This window comes from Gordionus sp. m RMFG-2023, chromosome 1 (genome assembly GCF_954871325.1).
Source record: "Gordionus sp. m RMFG-2023 chromosome 1, tfGorSpeb1-WG-v2, whole genome shotgun sequence".
Lineage (NCBI taxonomy): Eukaryota > Metazoa > Nematomorpha > Gordioida > Chordodea > Parachordodidae > Gordionus > Gordionus sp. m RMFG-2023.
Genome location: NC_088775.1, coordinates 46,973,971 through 47,000,331, shown reverse-complemented (window position 1 = coordinate 47,000,331; position 26,361 = coordinate 46,973,971). Strand labels below are relative to the sequence as shown.

General features: G+C 26.2%; 1 protein-coding gene across 4 annotated transcripts in view; it reads left to right on the top strand.

The window, feature by feature from the left end:
* The window catches only part of LOC135922905 (protein vav-1-like), a 112,872-nt gene that overhangs the window by 49,193 nt on the left and 37,318 nt on the right, over positions 1-26,361 (top strand). For all 4 annotated transcript variants that reach the window (XM_065457421.1, XM_065457422.1, XM_065457423.1 and 1 more), the window contains 8 exons: positions 3,991-4,086; positions 8,948-9,019; positions 9,370-9,462; positions 13,188-13,279; positions 13,792-13,840; positions 17,724-17,909; positions 21,560-21,669; positions 25,318-25,451. In XM_065457421.1, coding sequence (XP_065313493.1) covers positions 3,991-4,086; positions 8,948-9,019; positions 9,370-9,462; positions 13,188-13,279; positions 13,792-13,840; positions 17,724-17,909; positions 21,560-21,669; positions 25,318-25,451 — 832 coding nt within the window. The remainder of the gene's footprint in view (positions 1-3,990; positions 4,087-8,947; positions 9,020-9,369; positions 9,463-13,187; positions 13,280-13,791; positions 13,841-17,723; positions 17,910-21,559; positions 21,670-25,317; positions 25,452-26,361) is intronic.

The following is a 26,361-nucleotide window of genomic DNA, read 5'->3' as shown; positions in this document are numbered from 1 at the left end:
TCAATTTCCTTTCTTTTCATTTCTTCCTTATCTTTTTCATTTTTTACAATTTCCAATTTTAATTTTTCCAATTCATTTATTATTACTTCTTTAATTCCCCTTTCTTCTATTTAAAATTTTTTATTTCCATTTTACTTATTTCGACCCCTTTATTTTTTCTTTCTTCTATTTTCTTTTAATTTTATCCATTTCCAACTTTAATTTTTCAAATTTATTTTCTTCTACAGTATCTCTAACGATATTAATTTCCTTTTTAATATCGCCAATGATATTTTCTTTCCATATTTCCATTATTTCACCTTTAAATTTAGATATATTATCAATAATTTTTTCCCTTTCATCAATTTTTCCATTCATTTTAATCTTTTTCTTTAATATACTCTTTAATCTATTTCTACTCCATACATAGATTAATCCAATAAGTACAGTTAAAATTAAATAAAAATAATTATTACTGCATTCCACATATTTAAACGTCTTTATACTTTGTCTACGATTAAACATGGTTAAAAAAAAATTAAAATCTTTTATACTTCAATTTTTATATATTTTATTAATCGTTTTTCGTAATTGGTTTTATATAATTTTTATAAATAACTTTTATATTTATGATTTTTGAACAGATAAAATTATAAAAAATTAATTTAAGCCTTTATTAAAAATATTTTTACTTTAGTTAATGATAACAAATATATAAGAGTGAGTATGGTCATAATTACTGTTATACAAAAGTACATTTCAAAATAAAATTAAAAATATATTTTACCTCTACCTTCAAAATTTTACTTTGTAATTTTCGTATAGTGATTAATACTTGCTTTATGCCGAATAACCTTGTAGGTTTCTTTATTTTATTTTTTTTAAAAAACGGCACCAAATTGTTACAATTAAAGATATGAGAATTTGAGGAAACAGTAAAATTATTGTGACTACTGATATGAGACTCAGATGAAACAGTTAACTAAACGCAAATAATTACGCAAAACATTTTTTTATTCTTTTATTTTTAAATTTTCTCATAAGAATAATAATTATAATTATTTCGAAAACCTTTTATAAATTAAAATATATCTAAAAAAATATATATCTTTTTTTAAAAAACATTATAAAATAATATTTTCGACAACATTACATAAAAAATCAATAATCCCAAAAATAAACATGAAAAATATATAATGTTACAACATTAACAAACCTGAAACTGGAGATAGATTCAAAATACTAGCGATTGTAAAATCTGACATTTAAAAATAGAAATATAGTTTTTAATCGGAAATTTTTTTCATAAATTTAAAAATAGAAAATTAAAATTGTCGCAAATTTAAAAAAGAATTATTAGAAGTTTTAATTTAAGTAAAATTATTGGAAATTTTTAAAAATAATAATGGTTTTCACAACATTTTCTTTCAAGTTTTTAAAAAAGGGTGTGTTTTTATCAAATTTTTTTTACAATAATTATGGAAAGTTAACTCCAGTTTCAGGTTTGTTAATATAATATTCGATTATTTACTAACTTTATATATATTAGATACACCTCTCTCGAGGTGTTATCTGAAATAGAGAGAGGATAATTAGTGAAAATTATCCAAATATTATATTTTTACTAACCTATTCACCACAATTAAATTCGATCGAAAATTTTTCGGAGTTATTAAAAATCAACACCGATCGAATTCTCCTAACCCCATTAACCGAATAGAAGTTATTGTAATTGTTAAGAGTATTTTGAGCAGTTATTTTACATACAATTTTTATTCTCAAACCACAAAGTTCATTGAAAATGGAATTCGATGCATTTCTTTATGATTAAATTTATAATTGATTTGTATTGTCTAATATTTTATTTATATCAATAAATATTTTATTTTATTTTGGTGTCTCGAATTGATCATAAAATAAATCTAAACAAAAAAGAATTATCTGAAAACCCTAAACTCGAATTTTCAGTCATATTAAGAAATAATTCAAATTTCTTATCCTGATTTTCATTCTTTAAATAACTAAAAGTAAAAATTAATATATTGTAATAATATTTTAAAATTACAAATTTACAATGTATTTTTAAAAAAAAGTTATTGTAAAAATCTTAGAAATTTTTTTTTAAAATTCTCATTTTCCCACTTAAACTTATGTCCAAAACCTAAAAAAAACTATATTCGATTCATAACTTTGAGGTTAATCTTCATTAAAGTTTAAAAACTTTTATTAAAATATATTTTAAAATACAATAATTATGGAAAGTTATTTAACTATCTAAGAATGTTTTTTCACATTATGGAAATGTTTACAACAAATCATATTATTATTGTATTGTATTATATTTAATCGTTTGTATGATAATATATATTTTTTTATTTACACTGGATATGATTCTTAAAAAAATTATTATAAATTATGATATAGTAATGGAAACACATGTTGATTTTGTAAGAAATAAATTTTAAATGCTAAATAATATTATAAGATTATAGTTGTTATAGATCTTACCACAAAGATTTAAAACAATATTACATCACAATTACTCAAGATAAAAATAATTATTTGCTAAGATCGAAATATTAATAGTTATTAACAATTAATGAATAGATAAAATAATTATCTAAAAGAATGATTAAAAAAGGGACAATAAAAATAAAATACTAAATATATATTAAATACAGATGAGGAGTGCTAGAAAATTCACCCGCCCGCTCATAGTTTTGATTATTATTTGCCTTTCTTATATAAAATTCAAATATTGGTTAAGATATTCATATAGCTGCTAAATATTTTATTATTTGACAATACAGTATTCAGTCAAAAAATGTAAATAAGAACTTATTTGATCAATAAAATGTGGAATAAGATAATGAAGTATCAAATTTGTTTTGGATAAAATGTTAATTTAAATCAACTAAATTATAGCCATTTAGCAACACTAATTATTTAGCCTAAAGTAACATGCAAAATTGAACTCGATATCATTTGAATATTCACGACTCATATTGGAAGTATATAGTAGAAAATAATTGTTTGGTCAATTAATAATAAAAACTATTTTAAAATATTCGTCCTCTAGTCGACTCAAGTTCATAGAACTATTCGTCCTCTAGTCGAATCAGTTGGAAGTCTAAAGTAAAAAATGTAAAAAATAAATTTCTTAATAATAAATTTGAAATATTCGTCCTCTAGTCGGCTCATTTATATAATTAGTATTCACCACTCAAGTTACAAGTCTAAAATAAAAAAATATAAAAAGCAGAATAATTATCTTAATTATTAATAACTAATTTAATTTATTCGTCCTCTAATCTACTCAAATATATAATTCGTATTCACGACTAATTGGAATTATAAAGTAAAAAATAATTGTTAATTAATAATAAAAAATAATTTGAAATATTAGACTCATGTTCATGCCTCGAATCGACTTGAATTCACGCCTCGAGTCGACTTGAGTTCACGACCCAAGTACATATCTCAAGTCAGTTAATTCGATTTTTTCGACCCAAAACTTGGCGCTGTTTTCGACTACGTCGACTCGACTCAGTCGATTAACAACACTAGAAACGATCATAAGCGTCATCACCTTTTTTTTCTCAAGTGCTCAATCATGAGTTCGATATAATTGTTAATAAATTAATAATATATATGTCATCATCCAGGATTTTGTATTTTTGCGAAATGTATGGACCTAAGGTTTTAGTAAATTTTTATAACGTACATTATTTGTAGAGCGCGTTAACTTTAAAATACTCTTATTTCAAATCGTATTTCAGATATAGTTAACCTGCCCGTTGAATTACAGGCATTATACCCTACAAATATTTCTCATGATAAACCATATACCAGAATTTTTGACCAAATTGTATGAAATTCACAAGGTAGTAGATAGTTTATATATGCTGAATTTATATTTTAAAAACGCTCTATAAAAAAATTTGAGTTTAAATAACTACTAGTTAATAGCAATAATAATATTATTTCCTTTCTCTTTAACTATTAAAAAAGGAATGCCAAATAAGCGCTAGCCAGGGGAAATTTCATTTGAGAGACCTCATAGCGTTACCTATGCAAAGAATTCTCAGATACCACATTTTGATCAAGGTTATTTCCTTTATTTTAAATTATATAATGTCATGACATGAAAATTTTTTTAAAGTATTTATAAAACTGTATTATATGGTTAAAAATATTTTTTTATAAAAGATATACGAGATTAAAAAATTAAGAATAAAAGACAAAAAATAAAAAATAGATTGAGCCTACTGAAATAAACAAAGCCAAGTTGTTGGACACATCCTCATCACGTGATCACCACCGCGTGACTAGCACGCTATTTTTCTCCTTTTAACACAATCTGACTCCCTTCCCTTGTCCGAGAAAGCACGTCTTAGCCGATCTTATATGCTTTCTCCATACCTCTGCTGGGCTTCTTCCCTGGCGGCATTCATTCAATTTCTTGACTCAGCCGATCCATCTACTTCACGGATCTCTATTTTTATGATCTTGTTTCTTACTCGAAAATATGAAGCCATCTACAAAAGAATTAATTTATAATTTCTTTTTCTTTACTCTATTTCTAACTTTCCAAATTTTATAATATTACCAACATATGTATTTAAACACTAAAAACATTATGACTCATAATTCTAACACAACTTGTTATCAAACATCTTTATCATTGCCAAAATGTCATTTATGTCTATCATGAACTATAATATACATAAAATTATGATTCTCATAATTCTAGCACAACTTGTTAAAAAAACAAATCCATTATGTCTATCATAAATTTTCCCAACATAAAAATTATCTCATAATACTATATCACTTGTTAAAAACAAATCATTTATTTTTATCATCAAATTTCAAGCACACCAAATTATGATTCTCATAATTCTCACTTGTACAAAAAAACAAATCATTTATTGTCATCAATTTGAAAACCCGTTATTATTCTTGCCCTACACATATAGGTCTTAACTGATTAATATGTCTTGACCAGGTTCCTGCTTGTCCTTCAATTTCTACCTCAACTTTTCTTTTTCCTATATTTTTCCTTACTACACCCTTCCCCCATTTAATTGGACCATCAAACAGCAGTATCCAAACTTAACTTCCTATTTTAAATTTTTCAAAACCTATAATCTCTTTATGCTTTTCTTTTTCTTTCAAACAATCTAATTCAGTTCTTGTTTTCCTACCTAAAATCATCTCTGCTGGCGAATTTCCTTTGATCATCTTAGTGTTGTTGTATGCTAATAAGGATAACCATCATTTTCCTTCTACATATTTTTCTTTTTTTAACCAACATTTAAACATAGCTACCATTCGTTCAGCTTGCTCATTACATCTTGGATCATGTGGTGGCGAAAATAAATGTTCAATCTTTCATCTATCACATAACTTGCCAAATGCTTTGCCTTTTAACGCTGACCTACATCTGATACTAACGTTTTCATTAACTCATATTTACCTACAAAATCTTTTACCTTATCCAAAGCTACTTTTGTTGACAAACCTGACACTTGTTGACAATTTATCCATTTTGGACCAGCATCTACCATGATAAAATATTTTTTATTTTCATATTCTATAAAATCTACGTGTATTCTTTCACTTGGAATGTTCTTATCTGCCATTTATCTTCCTTGTTTTTTGCTGGTACATTAACACACATATTACATGTACAACTCTTAGCTACTTCTTCTATCTCACTATTCATTTTGGGCCATCAAATATACTCTCGTGCTTTATTCTTTTATACCTTGATGTCCTGTATGTACCGCTGCTAAAATGTCTTTTCTTAATATATTCAGTAACTAAGCGATATCCTCTCATTAAACAATTGTTTCTATATTTATTTCACTCTTTTAAACGCTTTGTCTTCACTTTTCCATTCTATTTCCCCTTTCAAACAGCTCTAATTCTCATTAATTCTTTATCTTGCTTGGATATCGACTAACTCAAAAGTTATAGGCTTTTCTCTTATATCTACCTTCAAATATTTTATAATATTAATATTTAATTTATCTTCGTTAATATACTCTAAATAATTAATTATGGGCTCTATAACTTTGTTTTCACTTTTTTATTAAACAGTCTCGATAATAATCTGGTAAACAATTTTGCTTACCCGCTCTGAATCTTATTTCAAAATTTAAATTACCAACTAATATTAACCATTTTTGCAACCTCGGTGAAATCATCAATTCTTTATTGTCTTTTGTGAACAAATCTAACGATGGTTTGTGATACGTATATAATATAAACTTTCAACCTAATAATTAAACTCTACACTTAGTCAAACCAAATCTGACCTAAAGCTTCCTTTTCTGTTGTCAAGTAGTTCTTTTCAGTACTGTTAAATTCTCTGGACAAAAATAAAATTGGTTTCTCCACATTATCAACAATTTGTAAAAGCTCCTCCTATACCTTCATTAGATGCATCCACAGCTAATATAATATTTAATGTCTCATTAAAACATTTCAGAATAGGTTTTTCTATCATCTTTATCTTTAATATTTCAAAACTTTAATTATATATTACTCCCCATTCAAATTTTTTATTTTCTTCAATAACTTATTCAACAGTGTATTTATCTCTGCAAAATTCTGTATGAAACGATGATAATAATTAGCAGCTCCTAAAAACGCTTGTAATTCTGTTTTTCGGTGCTCTCATGTTCACAATCTTTTCTATATTTTTGCAATTGGAGAATTTCATTTCCTTTTATTATATGTCCTAAATACGTTATTTCCTTTACTCCAAAAACTTTTTTTTTATATTAGCTCTTTAACCATTTTCTAAAATTATGTTTAACACTTTAATTAATCTCGTATTATGTTCCTGTTCTGTTTTACCTGATATCAAAACATCGTCTAAATAATACAAGCACTCTCTTTGAAATACTGGGGTACATACTTTCAACCCAAACGGTAATCGGCAGAATGTAAACAGCCCTCTATGTGTTTGATTGTTAAAATTTTACTTGTATTCTCGTTCACCTTAATTTGTAAATAAGCATTAGGAAAATCTATCTTCGAAAAAATGTCGCTCCTTTTAGATTAGCGAATAATTGCTCTATACTTGGTAAAGGATATTTTACTTATAATCCATGGGTTTAACGATATTCTATAATCTATGCATAATTTCAAGCTATTATCTGGGTTTCTTATGGGGACTAGCGGTGTCGCCTAGACGCTATGAACTATTGGTCCTATTATTCCTCCTTTTAACCATTTATTTAGTTCATTATCTATTTCTTCTATCCAAGGAAGCAGTAATCTTCTTAATCCACAAAATTTAGCCTGGTAATTTTTCAATAATTTTATAGCTACTTCAACATTTTTTAGAGTACTTAATTCCTCTTTAAAAACCTCCTTGTACTGATTTAAAATATTATTTATTTCATGGCAGAATTTACTTTCAACAATCTCTTTCAGTTCTATTAACTATCTGTTTGTTTAAACTGGAGTTACCTCTATTAAATTTATATCTCTTGATACATTATTCTTTTCTATCTTGTCTCTATATCTAATCAAAAATTCGGGTGTGACGAGAACTAAATCTTGTTTAACTTCTATACTGGGTAACTTAATCTTATCAATATAACTATTTCTATTTACCTCGTTAATTTCAGATACAGTTTCAAAATAATTTCACCAATTGTATTCAGGAGCTATTTAACACCAACCTAAAATTGGCACAATTTTCAATGTGATTATCCATAAAGTTATACCATTATTAATTCCAGGTAACTTTATTAACCTAAAATTTTAACTATGCTACCATCTAATTGTTTGGCTCTTATTTTTTTTAACAACAAATTCCTTTTCTAGCCAAAATCTAAAAAAATCTTTTACACTCATCAGGCTAATTTCAGCTACTGTATCTAATAAAAACATATTTCTGCTTCCTCTATCTTTATCTTAATTCTCGGGCATCCATTTTTCTTTAAAAAAAATTCTAATACAATATTTCGCCTATCTTTACAATTCGCAATTTGTTCTATATATTTCTAAATTCCTACTTTCAAATTTGTATCTCTTGCCTTATCTGTACTTTTATTATTATTACTTGATTTATAATTAACAAAATTCAAACAAATTATTATTATCAAGCAAATTATCTAAATTGTCTCCCTTTTGTTTCCTGCCTTACAGTATCTTTTTCTATATCAATTTTTTAACCTCCTCCACAATTTTTCCATCAATTTTTATACAGGTCGCATTTCTTCTTATACTTACTCATAAAGCGAAACTTAGGAAAATGATCACTATTTAAATCAAAATAATATTATTAACTAAAATGTCAAACAAATTAAATGATTTATATACATTTACAGAGAATTAACTAGCCACCTAATAAACATCAATTTAACAAAATTAATCGAATATAAGAAAATTACTAGACTTAATACTAATATATATATATCATATATAATTATTGTTTTTTACCTTAATAACCTTGGCGAAATATTTAGGTCCCTGGTATAATTTTTATTTTCTTCACCCCGACACCACTTTTCAGTTGTATAGGAGGCTGTGGGAATTACACAAATTTTGCTAAATTTAATATTTATTATTAAAATAAAACCAAAAAGAATGAATAATGAATATTTTATAAAAAGTTATTTTATTTTATCCCTAAAAATTTTAAACTAAAAATGATAATTATATAAATAAAAATGTCTATATATACAATATTTATAATTGCATAATAAATATCGTCTGATTTTCATTATCCAAATTTAAATTAAAACTTTATTATACAATTAACTCCAAATAATTATTCAAATTTATATAAAAAAACTATTTTAAACAAATGTATAAAAAAATATACTACAGACAATAATTATAGCATCCAATTATTTACACAATCACATCATAATTGAGATAAGGATAATTATGAATATAAATCAGAATTTAAATTTTCGAAATTTAATATCCTCAAATTTTTTAGGAATTGCTCAAACACACCCCCGATAATACAGACGAAAAGGTGGCCTTGTTAAAAGCTCTGGATTCTATGCTGGTTAGCTATTTTATCGATAGTTACTTTCCGATTATTTTTGTATAACACAAATCGTTCATCATTTACAATAAAACCTCTGAAAATGTTACAATTGTGATCAATTATATTCCCTTTTTTTAAATATATTTATTTAAGTAATATATTTATTTATTTTATTTTTATTCGAAATTTAGATTTTTATTTTTCATTCACTTGCGGTTTTTATTTTTCGCCATATGCACATAAAAACGGTGATCAAGATCGTTATCCCGCCTATAATTTTTTTGGAATCCGATTTTGTTCTTTATTAAAAAATATGGTTTCAATTAATTTTATTCCTGCCCCCTCCCCTTTAAAAAAATCCTTTTAAGGACTTGACCGATTACGTGAACGAAGTGAAGCGAGATGCGGAGGACATGGAAATGACTAACGATATACAAAGGAATATCAGCCGCCTCACCATGGTAATATGATCCTATTTTCTCCGTTTATTTTTTTTTGGAATTCATTTCCTAAAAAATCATTTTTTAATATGATAAATCGCAAACACGCATTTAATCTCCTTTTGTTTTCTAGTTATACTAAAAGTGTTCATTAATTAGATTGTATGTCGTTTAAATTAAAGGTCTACAGAGCTCGGACCGTCCAGTTAAGAATTTTCATACAAGTTGCCTAAATCTGTCCAATTTTTCCCGACCCAGCCCTTTATAATATTTTTTTTAAAAATGTTCCTTGTCAGGTTTTTGGGCGGATCGAGCTTCGTAGATATCAAGTTTGCATATTTATTCATGTTTTGAAATCATTATTTTTTTCGAAAATAGCATAAAAAAGAATTAATGCTATATTCTTCAAGAATCAATCTTCAAAAATATAAGGTAGAGAATTTGAAAAATAATAATTCTATTTTTTGTTCTTAAATAATTATAACGAGTAGAATTCTGAAAAGATGTCCATCAGCCCCCACTCGTTAAGCCCACTCACCCGCGGTTATATCATCAATAAGAAACAGGTCCGACCCGTTGCCTGAGAAAATATTTGTTATATCTCTTTCATATTTTTTGCCTGATTGAATGTCACAATTATAAAATGAATTTTTCTTAAAAAAACAGGATGTTTGAAATATTTTTTTTCTTATAATATTTGGTGATAAATAGAATATAAATTATCAAAATTATTAATAAATATTTAAGTTTAATGTATAAAATGAAAATAGATAATGAAATAAATATTTTGAGTTTGACATTTCTTCCCTACAAGCTTTTTTTAAAAATTCAGACTACGGGCCGGCCCTAAAATTTAAAAAAAATTGCCACCTGGCCGTTTGCAGGCAAAAATATTGATTTTAAAGTATTTAACAAATAAATATATGGGATCGCATGTTCATGCAATACATAGTTAAAGAATAATTCTGGATTTCCGCAAAAAGAGATCCACGAATGCTTAGCAATTTATAACTGTGAATGCAATTTTACAGTAGGCGGACTAGGGTAGACCTATGCATTTCCTACAAATAACATGTAAAACTAAGATTTTCCTTTTGCCGTTTAGAATTCCTGGTCCCAAAAATTTTATATTAAAATGATTTTAGATTATCCCATTACATTTAATGTTTTTCCATTTATACAGTGATAAATTTTTCGTCTTTTTTTTTATAAATTATTCAAGAAAGGACTTCTTTTTTTATCTTTGAAAAGAAATAGGTTGTTTTCTTTTAAAAATATTATCAAACGAAATTATTCCATCGATCAAAAAGAAAAAGATTTTATCTTGTTTTTATTATATGCTCGATTCTCTGTCTCATCATTATCATGATTTGAAGAAAATATTTCTCTTTTTTTTACCTCTACAAATTTATTTGGTTTATAAATATTAGAGCCTTTTATGCAGGGTAGGGCAAATTTTGAAAAAAATATATTGAAATATAAATACAAATATGTTTTAAGAAATTATATTTTTTATTAAAATTTTTATTTTAAAAATTTCTATCATATTATTTAGAACACTTTAAATACCTTATAAAAATTTTTGAAAAAAAATACAAATCTTGGCGAATAATTTTTTATATATTTGCCGGAAAATTGTGGAAAATTAAAAATAACCACAAAATTCACCATAAAGCTTTTAATTTTTTTTATTGAACATTTTTATTTAATTTTTAGGAATTAGGTAAAATAAGAAGAATTGAAAAATAAAGACAAAAATACACTAAACATATTTCATTTTTTTAAATTAGATAATTTTTTATAATTAACAACAAGAAGTATGTATTTTAAATATATATTTAAAATTCATAGGATACAATTGAAATAGCGTCATTGGCCATTGATATGTATAATTGAAATCCCAATTCTTTCGCTGATATTCCAAATGTGATGTCATATTCATGCGATCCTTTAAATGTAGAATATTTTATATATATCAATTTTTGGACTCTCTCACTCTTATTTGATTTCTAGCTTTGGAATGAACCATCCCAAATGCTGACCCTTTTTGCGGAGGCATTTGAGGATGGTATCGGAAGTCATCTTACTGTCACTTTCCAAAGGGGTTGATTTGCACACAACCCTTTCCGTCATATGAGAGGTTTGATGTGGATCGAGCTCTCCCATATGCCAGACCCTTTATATGCAGAAACCTTCTTTCAAAATTCTGCTAAAATACCCATAATTTTTCCAATATTACAATTGGCTACCGATAATTCTTTATAATTTAAAACCGAGGTTGCAACAAATTTGCCACATATTGATATTATTGACACTAAAATATCTTTCCTTTATTAACAATCATCTGAATTTTTTCAAATCATTTTCATTTAAAATAGAAGTTGATGCTTAATTCATCTTTTACATCGCAAAAATAACACTTTGCAATATTATAACGATACCTCTCCATCATGTCAGATTTGAATTTTTAAAGGTGTGTTTTCGGCCTTTAAAAGTTGCCTATAAAGTACCATTAAATTATAAATATTTAATAATTCATTTTGAAAATAAAATGGGACAAACGCATAAGATGTTAATTTTTTCGCCAACTTACATCACAAGAGAAAATAAATTATGGATTTACATTTAAAATTTAATTTATTTAAAAAAATAAAGAGTTTTTATATTCGTTTGAAATCGTAATAAATACAAAATACTTTTTATTTTTAGATTATTCAAAGTACAAATACTAAATAGGTGGGTGTATTTATCGCTCGGTTGGGAAATATCGATCGGCTAACCACATAATGAATCATTTATTATTTAAATATCGCTCGGCTATAAGTACTCCTTTATTTATGTATTATATTTCCAATTATATTCCAGTGGACTTTCACTTTCCTAATATAAATTGAAATTATTTAGTTTTTATAAATAAAATAAATGTTTGGACAGGTATAAAAAATTATCTATTAGATATTTTAGCTTCATTACTTTTATAAAATTAAATAATACTTTTATAAAATAAAATTTACTAACTTTTTTTATTTATAAAAGTAAAGAAATATTATTTTATCCGCTAAATGGCGTCTTTAATTTTTTGTTTAATAAATTTTGCTTCTATTTATTATGGTGACTAAAATATTTACGATCTTTTTATAATATTAAAAACTAATAAATTCTCAATTAATATTAGGAAAGTGAAAGCCCACTGAAATATGAGAAATATAATACATAAATAAAGGAGTACTTAAAGCCAGCGATATTTTCAACCGAGAGATAAATTGACTCACATTTTCTTCTTCCAGGTGTACCCAAATAGGCTAAATATTAAATATTTTTTGATTCAAATAAATACAAATGCAAAAAAATATTTGTATTTAATATATTAAATACAAGTATTTGCGTTACTGTCCAACCCAGCCTGCATCGATTTATTTTTTAGGTCTCTGGCCCAATCAGATAAAAAATTTGCCCGATTCATCCAATTTAAATTTTTTTTTTCAAGGGTAAAAATTTATAAGTCCTACCCAGTCAATAAAATTATAGATTATTAAACTGTTGAAAAAGGTTATTTTAAGGAACGAGGTGCTATTCATAGATGTCCTAACAACTGTAATTTGAATGTATATATGAACCACTTAATAAAATTGTTACATGCATATGCTCTCTCTTTTTATTTCTTTAATCGGATATTTAACAAAACAAAATAATACAAAAATTCTTAATTTAACTATATTATCTTAAATCATTTTGATTTACTAAAGCCTGAGGATTCAAAACTGAGTGTATATGGGAGATTATTGAAAGATGGCGAACTCAAGGTGAAAAGTAGATTGAATTCCAGACTTAAAAATAGGTTTTAAAATGCAGGCCATTCGCCTGTTCTTGATATTCATACAAAATTAAGCTGTATATTTTATTAATTTGACGAACACTTTAAATCAAAACGGTTAAAATTGAAAAGGCTATTTGATTAACATTTATCAAGTGGAAATAATCATTACTTTTTCGTTAATATTTTGTTTTAGATCAGTTTTTAGGTCGTTAGAGTTTTATATAGACAGGAATGACCTATCCGAAGTCGGGTCCAAGGGCTTAAGTTTTAAAAATCGCACGGACGCGGACCCGAAATATTTCCCATTTATTGTATTCCTAAAACTACACATTTTTTAAAGATTTTTCATATTTTATTCTATATTACACTATCATTAACATTTAATTTTATTACAATATTCCCCAATACTAATATATCTTGACTGAAATTTTATTTCGGACGTCCGGATAGCCAAAAATAAAACTGATTACTTCTTTTTAAGGGGATTTTTCTCTAAATTATTCACAATTAATACTAATATATTTTATATCTAGGTTTATCTTTTTGTTCGATACCATCATCCTTTTGTGCAAATCAACCAAAGTAAATAAATTTCAATATCAGTTTTTTAACAGAGCTAATATTTGTAAAAATATTATAATTTTCATTTTTAGTTTAAAAAAATCATCATTAGTTTATTTAAATACACGAATTATTCTTTATGAGGTTGGTGGACAATCCTTCCATTGAAAACACTTTCATTTGCATATATTTTTGATAAAACTCTGGTCTTAGTTGGCTAGAAACGGCTTCAAGTAAGGATCAGCATCGGGCTTACAAGCCAGCCCGGAGGGAAATTTTCTTTATAAAGATTTGTTTGACCCGATCCTTAATTTAATTTTTTAGTTGTCCCAAAAAGTCCGGCCCAAATCAAAAATTATCTATTGGCATGGCCCTAATTTATTTAAATACAGAAATTTGATATTTTTTTAATTGTAAAAAAATATTCTACAAATAAAAAATATCGACGCCTTGTTTCTTGCAAGAATTTTTAAATGTATCAATTTATTCCACAAAAATGAATGATATTTAATTTAAAAATTTAAGCACGACCCGAATTTTTTTAAATAATAAATAATATTAGGCCCGACTCAGCCCGAACTCGAAATCATTTTTAAGAAATTAGAATTTGTAGATCTCTAGTTTCAATTGCCAATCTTATTATTTTGCTGTCAGATGATGGTTAAGGGTGGCAATATTTTATAGATTAGGCTGACATATAGCTACCTCATATATGGAAATAAAGAGTGTGGGAAAAATCCAACCCTAAAGGTAGATATAGCCTAGCTTACCTGTATTCTAAAGGTCTGATGAGTCTCCACAGAACAATAAATTTGTTATGGTTAAATATCCCATCACATTAAATCCGTATATCTATTCCTGTCTGATGGCAAGAGACCAGATGTCCTACTAATACCCTGTGGTTTTGTAAGCTCATCGGTGATTTCACCTGTGTCTCCTCATTCTCCTCTAACCTTAACATTCATCCTATTATAACAACTTAAAAATTATAAATCATAAAGTATCACCATTTTTTTATTAATTTAATATCAATATATAATTTTTATGCTTTTTTTCTTTTGAAAGTATTTTCTTTATCAAAAAAATATTACCTCTTTTTTTCTATATTATCAAGTATTTTCTATTCATTCTCTCCCTAGTGTCCAATTTATATATAGTTAAAAAAGAAACAATTTAATTTGTATTTAAAATAATTATTATTAATTATCACTTAACCCATTAATGATGGGTCTTATTTATTGTATGTAAATATTTTTTGATTTTCTATATTTTTATTACCAATATGACATTGAAGAATAGATTTTAGGTTTCACAGGTCAGTCAGAAATGTGATAATTCTTGAATTATTGTTTTGGCAACTAAAGAAGGTATTCTTACCATTAGATGGTATAGCGCCAAAGAATCGTTCGTTGAATCTACTTTATATACCCTCACCCACATAAAGAATCTACGACTTCAAAAAAAATCGAGATAAATGTTAGGGTACGGATAAAAATTAATTTAAAAAAAAATCTCACTATACAAATTTTGTCATTATTTATAAAATGAATAAAACAATTTAACGATATGGTTATAATCTGTATATTTATACTACACATTTATTATACACCAGATGTTTGATCTTTTATCTATATTGGAAGGTACCACCACATTTAATCTGTTGGGGGTTGAAGAGATGTCTGCACACAAACTTCCCTTCACAAGGATATATCACCATAGCTAGGTGATTTCGGGGAGATAATAGATCTATCGAAAGTTAATATTTCCTCAATCACAGTCTTATAATCATGATATAGCATGATTTCTTTTACACTATACCTATCCCGCTTAAATTTTATCTGTGCTGCTGCTAAAATTGAAATAATGGAGAAAACTCATTTCATTTATGCGAATGCAGATAGAATAGTGTGCTATCACCCGATCTAGCTTCAACTCTTACCATATTGTTATATAAGCCTCTATTTCTTTGAAAGCGGATATAAAGATGCGAATTCTTTCCTCCTTTCATACGTTTACATATTAATAAATGATTTAATCCTTTAGAGCATATAAATTAGTAGTTATAATTATTACATAGAAAAAAAACGTGAACATGTGATCTTCTTCCTTTCTTTCTTAAGCCTTTACCCTATCCATAATGAATGTAAATAAAAATGAAAAGCTTTATGAAATTAATAATTTAATACCTATTCTATTTTGAGAGTTAAAGAGAGCCCGTTTCCTAAAACCTACTTTAAAAAAACAAGTTATTTCAATACCGGGACAAAAAAACCCACCTTCCCACTGGTATACTCTCCTTAGCTGGCATACAAAAAATTTATCTTGGGGCACTTGTTTCTAACGAATTGCCTCATTTCTATGATCAACTCTCACAAATGATGGATTAGCGTTGTTACGGCAAAATAATAAATTTAATGACTAGAAAAGAATTATCAATAATTGTTCGCATTTTACTATTTATATCTTTTTGACCAGGCTGGAAATTCTTAGGCTCTTAAACATTTAGTGAGTATCTTGTCAGGTCTATTCGAGTAAAATTTTATGGGCAATCAGCGCTATTCTCATCCTCCATGTTGAATACACATTTCACTAAAAAAGCCCTTGACGATATAACAAGGAAGCCCTAAATATAACTTCGCCCAGGCTACATTGATACTTTTCACTTTTCTTTCAACCCAATATTAGTTGTTTCCAAAATTAGTTCATACATGTGTTCATTAAAATACCTAAACAAAATCTTTAAGAAAATATCGAGTTATTTCTCAAAATATTTCATGTGTGGGAGGGCAGCAACAGGTTTTAAAATTGTCTATTCTATGTGAAATTCCTTCAAATGTTTTCCTATATCCAGACCCTCCTTCATACTTAATCAACCAAAGTATTTTATGATTTGTCATTTACTTCATAATTATCTATTCCAGCTTTACTTATTTATTCATATGTTTAAAAAAAAATTAAATTTTGTTAAATATTGTGAGTTTAGAACATATGTTAATACGTGCTATTTTGATGAAACTTGCCAAAATTCATAAAATTTAAGAATAATTGCTATATCTTAATATTATCCGAACTCTATTAAGCTATTTTATTTTTTTTAGATTATTTATTTGATTCTAAAATAGATGGGTATATTGAAACATAGTGTTAAAAAATTTATAAGCAGAATAAAAAAAATTGCACTAGTTTATCGTAAAAAAATCTTATCGCTAAATTTAGCCACTAAAATGTTCTCAAGCCTGAGGAAGTCTCTTCTTGAAAGGAGGTCCTGAACTAACCACGAGCTTAACCCTATTTCAAACATGACTACTTGATTAATTCATAGTCATGAGAGATATTTTTATACAGAATAAATATCCTAGTAGGGAATAACAAGGGCCTTAATCATTGTAAAAGCTTTATCTCTTAGGTAACATCAAAACATATTATTTGTCATTATAAGAGGTCGTTCTGGCTCACTTGTTGATGCCGGTTTAAAATGCAAAACTCTATTTTCATATCATAATTTAGAACAGCTGATTTAAATTTCTATCGTTTGGTATACACCTAAAGTAAATTGCAGATTTAATAAATGTACGTTTCTTTATATGAACTTAAAAAATAAATTACATCCATATATAATAAATTTAAAACTATTTAATTGATAAGTATCCTACCAGAGCTATTATATACTTTTAACTTAATACCAACTGTTTTTCATTTAAAATTCATGCCACTTATAAGTGATGTTAACGGCTCTATTTTCAAAACGTATAGCCCAATATTTTTGCCAATACGCAAGACTGGAGATTTTGCTCATAGATGGCAAAAAGGTTTGTTCTATTAGCGAAATCTCGAGGCTTTATATTATTTTGGCGAAATGGAGCCGTTTAACAACACTAATATCTATTATTTCAAATGTATATAGTCGGACACTTACAATTTCAAGGACTCACTATCACTGAGCGAGTTTCGCGTGAATTTGCCGCAAATTCCGGAACCCATGGCCAAAGATTTCCTTTCCTCCCTGAGAAATAAAAATAATGGCTGCCCTTTAAATATAGATATAACCACTACAGCCTGGTGGAAACAGAAATACAAAAAGGAATCCAAGGTGACGATTTGTATTATAATCAAAGCGTATACAATGTGTTAATATTTTTTAACACGTTCCATTTAAATTTTTTATAATAGCCCAATCTATCATAATTTAAATTTATCCATTTTTTCTCCATCGTAATTATTCATAAAATTATATATTTTCAACTGCAAAATAATGGCATTTGACTATTAAACTGAGAGACCAAATTGGGTAGAATTTTTGCTTAGTCTATTTTCCCAATTTCAAATATAGTCTAGCTCGATTTTTATAATCATATAAGTTTATGGCCCTGATGTCTAAATAATTAATATGATTTTTTTTTATAAAAATATAAAAAATCGATATATTAAATTAGTTAACAATTTTTTCATTTAATTCAAATTTTGTGATAAATTTACATTGTTTTTGAGGAAAAATTATTAATGGGATATGCATTCGTTTTATTACATTATATCTGTTTTCTTGTTAAATTCATGAAATGTGAAATTAAATTACTAATAGTGAATTGACTAAGAAGTATTTTATCATAATGCTATATTTCGAATCCCAGTTTTGATAGATATATATAGTCTAAACCCGAATCTATATACACATACATTTTTACAGATGTATCTAGATACCGTTACAATTTTTATTAGACTTATGTAAGGTGTGCATAATGCTTAATTTAGGTTTATTTTTTTAAAATTTAAATTTTGAAGTGAGCTAAAATCACACCTGTATACAAATATATAATTAAAATGATTGTTACATTTTAATAATACATATACAAAATATAGAATTAAATTATTATAAATAATTGTTATATTTTAATAAGACATTCTCAAAATTTTTATCATTGAGGCACCCCCGTTTATCTGTAGATGTTTAGCCACACAACTATTTCCATTGGGGCACTACAACAGAGTGGTTGTTATATTTAATGAAAAATAACTTTATATTGGCGCGATTAAAATTTAAAATCCCGACACTCATTTTTAAAAAAATATTCAAAATTTGACGAGTGGCAAAACTTATATCTGATCGGAATACAAACCTAAGCTAAGAAGAATATTGGGTGAGATTAGTTCAACACTGTGAAAATTATGTACTATAAAAAACTCAACCAGTACAACGCTATTTAATAACTCACACAGTTTACCAACACAACCCTAAAACTAAAATTAGTAATTCAACTCATTTTATTCGTCAATTAAAATAAATATTTTAAAAAAAAAGAAGTTAAAAGCCCTTATAATTAGAAAATCTCGTCCCTTTTATACTTTAAAGAAATCACGAGTTCTACACGTTATATATAAAATCACGCCACTATTTATTAATATGATAAATTTTAAACAAAATAATTTTAAATAATAATGATAAATATGGCATGCCCTCCATAAATGAGCTCACTCGACACCCATAATGTTTCGACTTTAGAATATATATATACTTCTAGCAATTCATTGTCATATATTCGGTTTTATAAATTTTGAATTTCTTATTAATTATCATTAATTTTAAACTATTTTATTACCAATTAGCCATTAAATATGATTCAAACTTTTGAGAATATATATTTTTCTTTAACTTACCCCATTCGATTCTTTATCCGAATAATATAGAATTGAGCCGACATATTAGTATATCTTCCTTCCGATATCTAGTATGGTGGTTTCCTTTTCAAAATTCCATAGTTTCGCTGAAGTAGACATTAGCTGCATCGTTGATGATCGAGTATTAGTCATCTTGACCCAACGTTATTGATTTGCATCCGTAGTCTTCATTGAGTTTGAACGAATATTGTTGTCTGGACCCAACGTTAACGATTTGTCTCCATTCCTATAATTTCTTTTTTTCACAAGTGGATAATTTATATCCATTAGCACAAAAAACAACCTCTTCTGCTCTTTTTCTTGGTAATGCAAAATAATTCGTCGCATTTAATCGTCGATCTTTATCCAATCACTTTCAATATGGGAAGAGCAAGCAAATTTGATTCAGGTGCTGAGAAACGAAAAAGAAATAAGCACCAAACTGCATATGAAAATGTGACATGATGCGCCACAAATCCCAGAAATACTCGATATCTATCTCGATGATAAGTACATTGACATTTTTATATCCAGTCGTGACACTCCCCTAAAAGTACTGGTTCACATATTTCTCTTTCTCATTAACAATCCCGCAAAAGTAGTTGTTTCGCATATTTCTATCTCTCCTATTATGGATAATTGAAAATCTCATTATTAATTGTTGAAATGGGAAATTAAAGGTAAGGCTTATAGAGGAGAATACTATTGACGATATAGTGGGTAAATTTCAATCGATGGAAGTTTCAGAAAATAACAATAAAATTTGGACAGATAAAGAAGTTTGAAGAAGAGACAACGGAGATAGGGACACAGGATGAAAAGACAAATAATAGGAATATAAAGGGTCAAATAATCGCAACAACAACAATAAACAAGATATAACACAATATCTTGTAGAGCATTGCCAAATCTATTGGAAAATCACCATAAGGCCACTCAAAAGATTAATTATATTAATGATTTTATGATAGATATACAATTAAATAATCTTAAATTTTATTTTATTATATATATACTGGATCTCCAGTGACATCCTTGCCAATTAAAGAATTTGAAAGGCTCGGAAATAATGAAAGCATTGTAATTAGTTGTTCCAGAAAACTATTTTCTTATGAAGGAGCACCCATCACAATCGTTGGTGATTAATTGTAAGGTGGTTAAATATTTAAATAATTACGTATTAGATGGGGATGGACCACCCTTATGTGGTCAGGATTCGATCAAAGAATTAGATATAATTAAATGTAATATTGACATAGACATTATTAATGGAAAAATTTTAGGTGATGAGATAAATTTTTTAACATTTAACAATCCTATTACATTTAAAAAAATATATGATTATGTTTTAAGCCATAATAAAGAAAAGATTTTAATTCCCTTAATGTGTACTATAGAATATTTTTGGGGTACCCAAAAAATCTTATATATATTATCTTATTTCATTACAGAGATAGTCTAGAAATATTGATCTAAAAATTATAATATAAAATTTACCCTGTTGTCCTCATCCCGTAAAATAAAATTTGTCTTGTTTGTTTTTATAATGAAATAAGGTAGGTCATATTATTAAATGATTTAATTCAAACATTATTATTTCTAATGTAAAATAAAATTATATCAAAATATATCTAAACAGATACCACATTTTTTATATCTAGATTTTAACAACTGATATTTTTAAACTACATCTGATTTAATCGACAAAATATAGAATACATATTTATTAAACAGAACAGAAATACTTTTATTGAATATCTCCTTTAATTTTAATAATATTTATATAATTTTATACGAATTATTATGCTAAAGAATGATTTTAGGATTAGCTCAACATAAAATCATTTATTATAATAAAATTTATCAATTAATTAAAACTTACATACAAAATATAGTAAAACGAGGTGTAATGAAATGTTTTTATTTGGAAAAAACGAATAATTATTAAAATATACACAAAAAGAAAATGGATTTAAATAATCATTTTTATTCCAAAAAATCATCGATTTTAATTAATTTTATTTAATCATGTCACCCCTAGACAGTATATATTTTTAGTTAACAACATTATTTTTGTCCATATTTTAGTGGGGTTATCAATGGGTGCTAGAATCTTTTGACCATCAAAATGTTTACAATATCTACGCTAAAACTTACGATGCCTGGTTAAAATGGTTGCAAGTTCTTTTATTAGCTCAGTATAAAAAGAATATATGATTAAAAACAAAATAGGGGAAATGTGTCATTGAATGCCCATGTTTTTGCTTTTTCAAAAAAAGACATTAATATATGTGTTTTACCAAGCATATTTTATATCAATGTGTAGCCCAAATCTAATTTTTTAAAAAATTTAAATCTAAGCTCTTTCTATAATAGTTTATGAGGTGATGTGAGAGTGTTTTTCTGGCCAGTCAAAACATGGTATGTATTGACTGGTCATATACTATGTGTTAACTGGCCATAATAAATTATTTAGAAATTTTATTTTAAATATTACAATATGAAATACTTTTCCTATTTTAATATTTCTTCGTTTTTTAGATGTATAAAAATTTACTAATTTAATTCGTATTTACATCTATAATGATAATATCTTAATAATCTTTTTTTTAAACCTTTTTATTTCAATATAAAATTAACCATTATCTATTTATTGTTTTTACAGATTATTATCTAACTATCTACATGTTAAAATGATTATTTGAATAATCTAATCATTCATCAATTTATAAATTTATGATTTTAATAAACTTAATTATACAACATATTATTGAAGAATTTTATTATAAATATGAAATATTAATTCATCAATTTATAAATTTATGATTTTAATAAACTTAATTATACAACATATTATTGAAGAATTTTATTATAAATATGAAATATTACAATAAGAAATACTTTTAAAACCCTATGTTAATATTTATTCATTTTTTAGGTATATAAAATTTAATTGTGCACTAATTTAATTAGCAACATTTAAATTTATCATCATCCTTTTAGTGATAATATTTATAAATGAATATCTTAATTTTCCTTTTGTTAAACATTCTTATTTCAATATAAAATTAACCACTATCTATTTAATGATTCTATAAATTTTAATAATTTAATCATTCATCAATTTAAAATTTTTCGAAGCTCAATAAACTTAATTATGATACACAACAATTTATGTCATTACAATCCGTTAAATGCATAAATATGAATATATCATCTTAGGATATCAGAATGATTATTGGATAGCGCTTTTTTTTATATTTGGGTGTAAATACATTGTATGGCACATATTGATGGCGTTATTAATCAAAATCTTTTAATTTTAGGTTTATTCATGTATATTTAGGTGCTAAGCATTATCCTAAAAAATTTTTTGAAAATATTATGATTTAACCGAATGCCAGGTTCAAAACCGACCACTTACTAAATACGATTGACCAAATTTGCTAGTAATATTAATTGAAAAAGGTTCATTTTTGTTTTATATATATCTATAAATACATGTAAAACATTATCCCAAAGATATTTTAAAAATATCGTGATTTGACCGATAACCGATTTGAAACCGAAATACTGCATTGCTGGCGATATCCATGGAAAATTCTTTAATTTTGGTTTATACGTGTACATTTAGGTGTTAAGCATTATCCTAAAATATATTTTGAAAATATTATGATTTGACCGAATGCCGAACACAAATCGACCACTTATTAAATATTCGATCGACTGAATTTGCTAGTAATATAAATTGAAAAATTTTTGTTTTATATATCTATAATTACGTGTAAAACATTATCCCAAAAAATATTTTAAAAATATCGTGATTTGACCGATAACCGATTTGAAACCGAAATACTGCATTGCTGGCGATATCCATGGAAAATTCTTTAATTTTGGTTTATACGTGTACATTTAGGTGTTAAGCATTATCCTAAAATATATTTAGAAAATATTATGATTTGGCCGAATGCCGAGCACAAAACCGACCACTTATTATCGACCGAATTTGGTAGTAATATTAATTGAAAAATGTTTATTCTTGTTTAATTTATCTATAATTGCAGAAGAAACAAAGGTTTGGACATCTATTAGCGAAATCTAGAAGCTTATGCAGTTTAAAAATCGGCTCGAAACGAGCCGTTTAACAACACTAGAGGATATAAAGGAAGACCACCGATAAGAAGTCAAATTCAAATCTTGTATTTTTAATTATAATTAAGTTATAATAACTTTGTTGATAGTCTAATTAGTGACATTCGTATGTATGGCTATATATATAAATAATATAGCCACACAAACTAAAAATTTATTGAGATTCGGATATAAATCTGGAATTTAAAATAAAAATAATTACAATTAATATAATAGGATATATATATATAAAGAGATAAGAGAAGTTTATTAAATTTTGTGCTCGGTATTCGGTCAAATCAGAATATTTTCAAAATATTTTTTAGGATAATGCTTAATACTTAAATGTACACGTATAAACCAAAAATAAAGAATTTTACATGGATAGCGCCAACAATGCACTATTTCGGTTTAAAATCGGCTAGGTCAAATCACGAAAAACATTTTTTGGGATAATGTTTTACTTATATTTATAGATAAATTAAACTAAAATAAACATCTTTCTATTAATAATACTACGAAATTCGGTCTATCGAATATTTAAAAAGTGGTCGGTTTTGTGTTCGGCATTTGGTCAAATCATAATATTTTCTAAATATTTTTTAGAATAATACTTAACATGATAATGCACGCATAAACCATAAATAAAGAATTTTCCATGGATAACGCCAGCAATGCAGTATTTCGGTTTCAAATCAGTCAAATCACGATATTTTTTAAATATTTTCAAGTTTTCTATTATTTTTCGATTCAAAACCTACTATTTAAATGTCAAAGAAAGCCATCATTTTTTAAAATTTTTAAGTTATTCACATGTATTTACACCCAATTATAAAAAAAGCGCTATCCAATAATCATTCTGGTATCTTAAGATGATATATTCATATTTATGCATTTAACGCTCTCTTAAGGATATATATTTGTTAAATTTTAAAATTGAAAATTAAAATTTGAGTTTTAATAAGCTAGTAATTATTTTTTTTTCCAATAATATTAAGCAAAAAAAGATTATATAATCAAATTTTGATTGATGATGATTAATTGCTTTTTCACAATGCAGTTTATTTAAGATATATATTTATTAGATTTTCTAATCAATAAGTGAACTTAGGTAAGGTACATATCATAAATATACACATTTTAAAGAATTTTGAGAGAAATAATAGGTAAAAAGTTAAAGGGTGGTGACCAGTCTTCAAACATGGCCATTTATGCCACATCTCCCTTATATATATTTATTATAGACTGATATATTCCATTGGTAGTATATAAACTTATGAAATTTAATAGTTAGGAACTATGACTAATTTTCTAACTGGAACCTGGAATTCTCTTTTCAAATCTATACGAACCAGTACTTATTAAAAATATCCATGAACTGGTTCTAATAAAAGTAAAGGTAACTTATATATATACTAAATTTGTAGTTTTTTTTAAAATTGCTTTGACAGGGTTTGGAGTTAAAACCTCGTCTAATTTAAGAACCGGAACTAAAATTTACTCTTTAAGATTTTAGAAACCTAAACCAGAACTATTTTTTTTTGAATATTTAGAACCGAAACACGTTTTAAACTCGGTTAGTAAATAATAAATAGGTCGCAATAATTATTTTAAAAAGATGAAAAATGACGAAAATTCAAGGATTTAATAGGTAATTTTTTTGATTCAATATGAGGCTGCCTTTTAGTGAACATTTTTAAACTATTATTTTAAAGGGACAATATAAAGCCTCACACACGAAATCGCACCAACCATCTCTTCGATTACGTGTCTTTCCCGCAGCCGACGCGATGCAGTTTTTGCAAAAAACTTTTGAAGGGAATTATATATCAGGGTTATCAATGCAGAGGTTACTTTTTATAGATTATTTTAGGGTCGATTTATTTGTTCGTTTAAAAAAATTATGAAACTTTAAATTAAGATTTTATTTTTAATAAATCTATGAAAATCAAAGTGTAGCTCGCTACTGTAGCACCCTATCTTTTTTGGTAGCTATAGCTAATAGCGCTCTACTTTTTCTCCAATTATTAATTTTTTAGCGCGCTTCTTTTTGAAAGTATCTAAGTAGCGCGCTACTTAGATACTTTTTTAAAAATATAATGAATATAACTATACATGAAAATTTTAATATAATATCATAATTAATTATAAATTTTATTATTTATTTGAAATTTATATTTTCAATTTGTATTATAAACCTAAATCATCTGGTATAAATTATTTAAAATGTCATCTCAAATGGATATCCAAATCGATGTAAGTGAGTCAGACAATGATGATATTAATGAAATGGAAGGTACTCTGGAAGAAAATGTTCTTGATAACAATAATACACATTTTCCATTTCCAAAATTTGAAAAATATTTTCAAATTATTGTAAAAACAAAAGGTGGCTACGAATTTATTGAAATGTAAAAAAATAAATCTAGCAGCTATAACTTGAAAAATAGGTATATCATTTTTAAATCTAATAGTATTTTTATTTTGTAAGAATGTTCATGCCAGCAGATTTAAAGAGATAGAAAAATATCGTAATAATTTAATATAGGGAAGACTTTATCCAAAAATACCAATTCAATTCAAGCTAAATTCATTCATTCATTACCACGCCAGAAATTGCACCGGAGTTGTAGCATGCACCATATATAATCACTAATATATAGATCCTATACATGATGTATTTCCTTTTTATTATAGTGGACGGTACCACTATAGTGAAGAAGAGAGGAGTAAGAAAGAGGTAGTTCCGTTACCGGCAG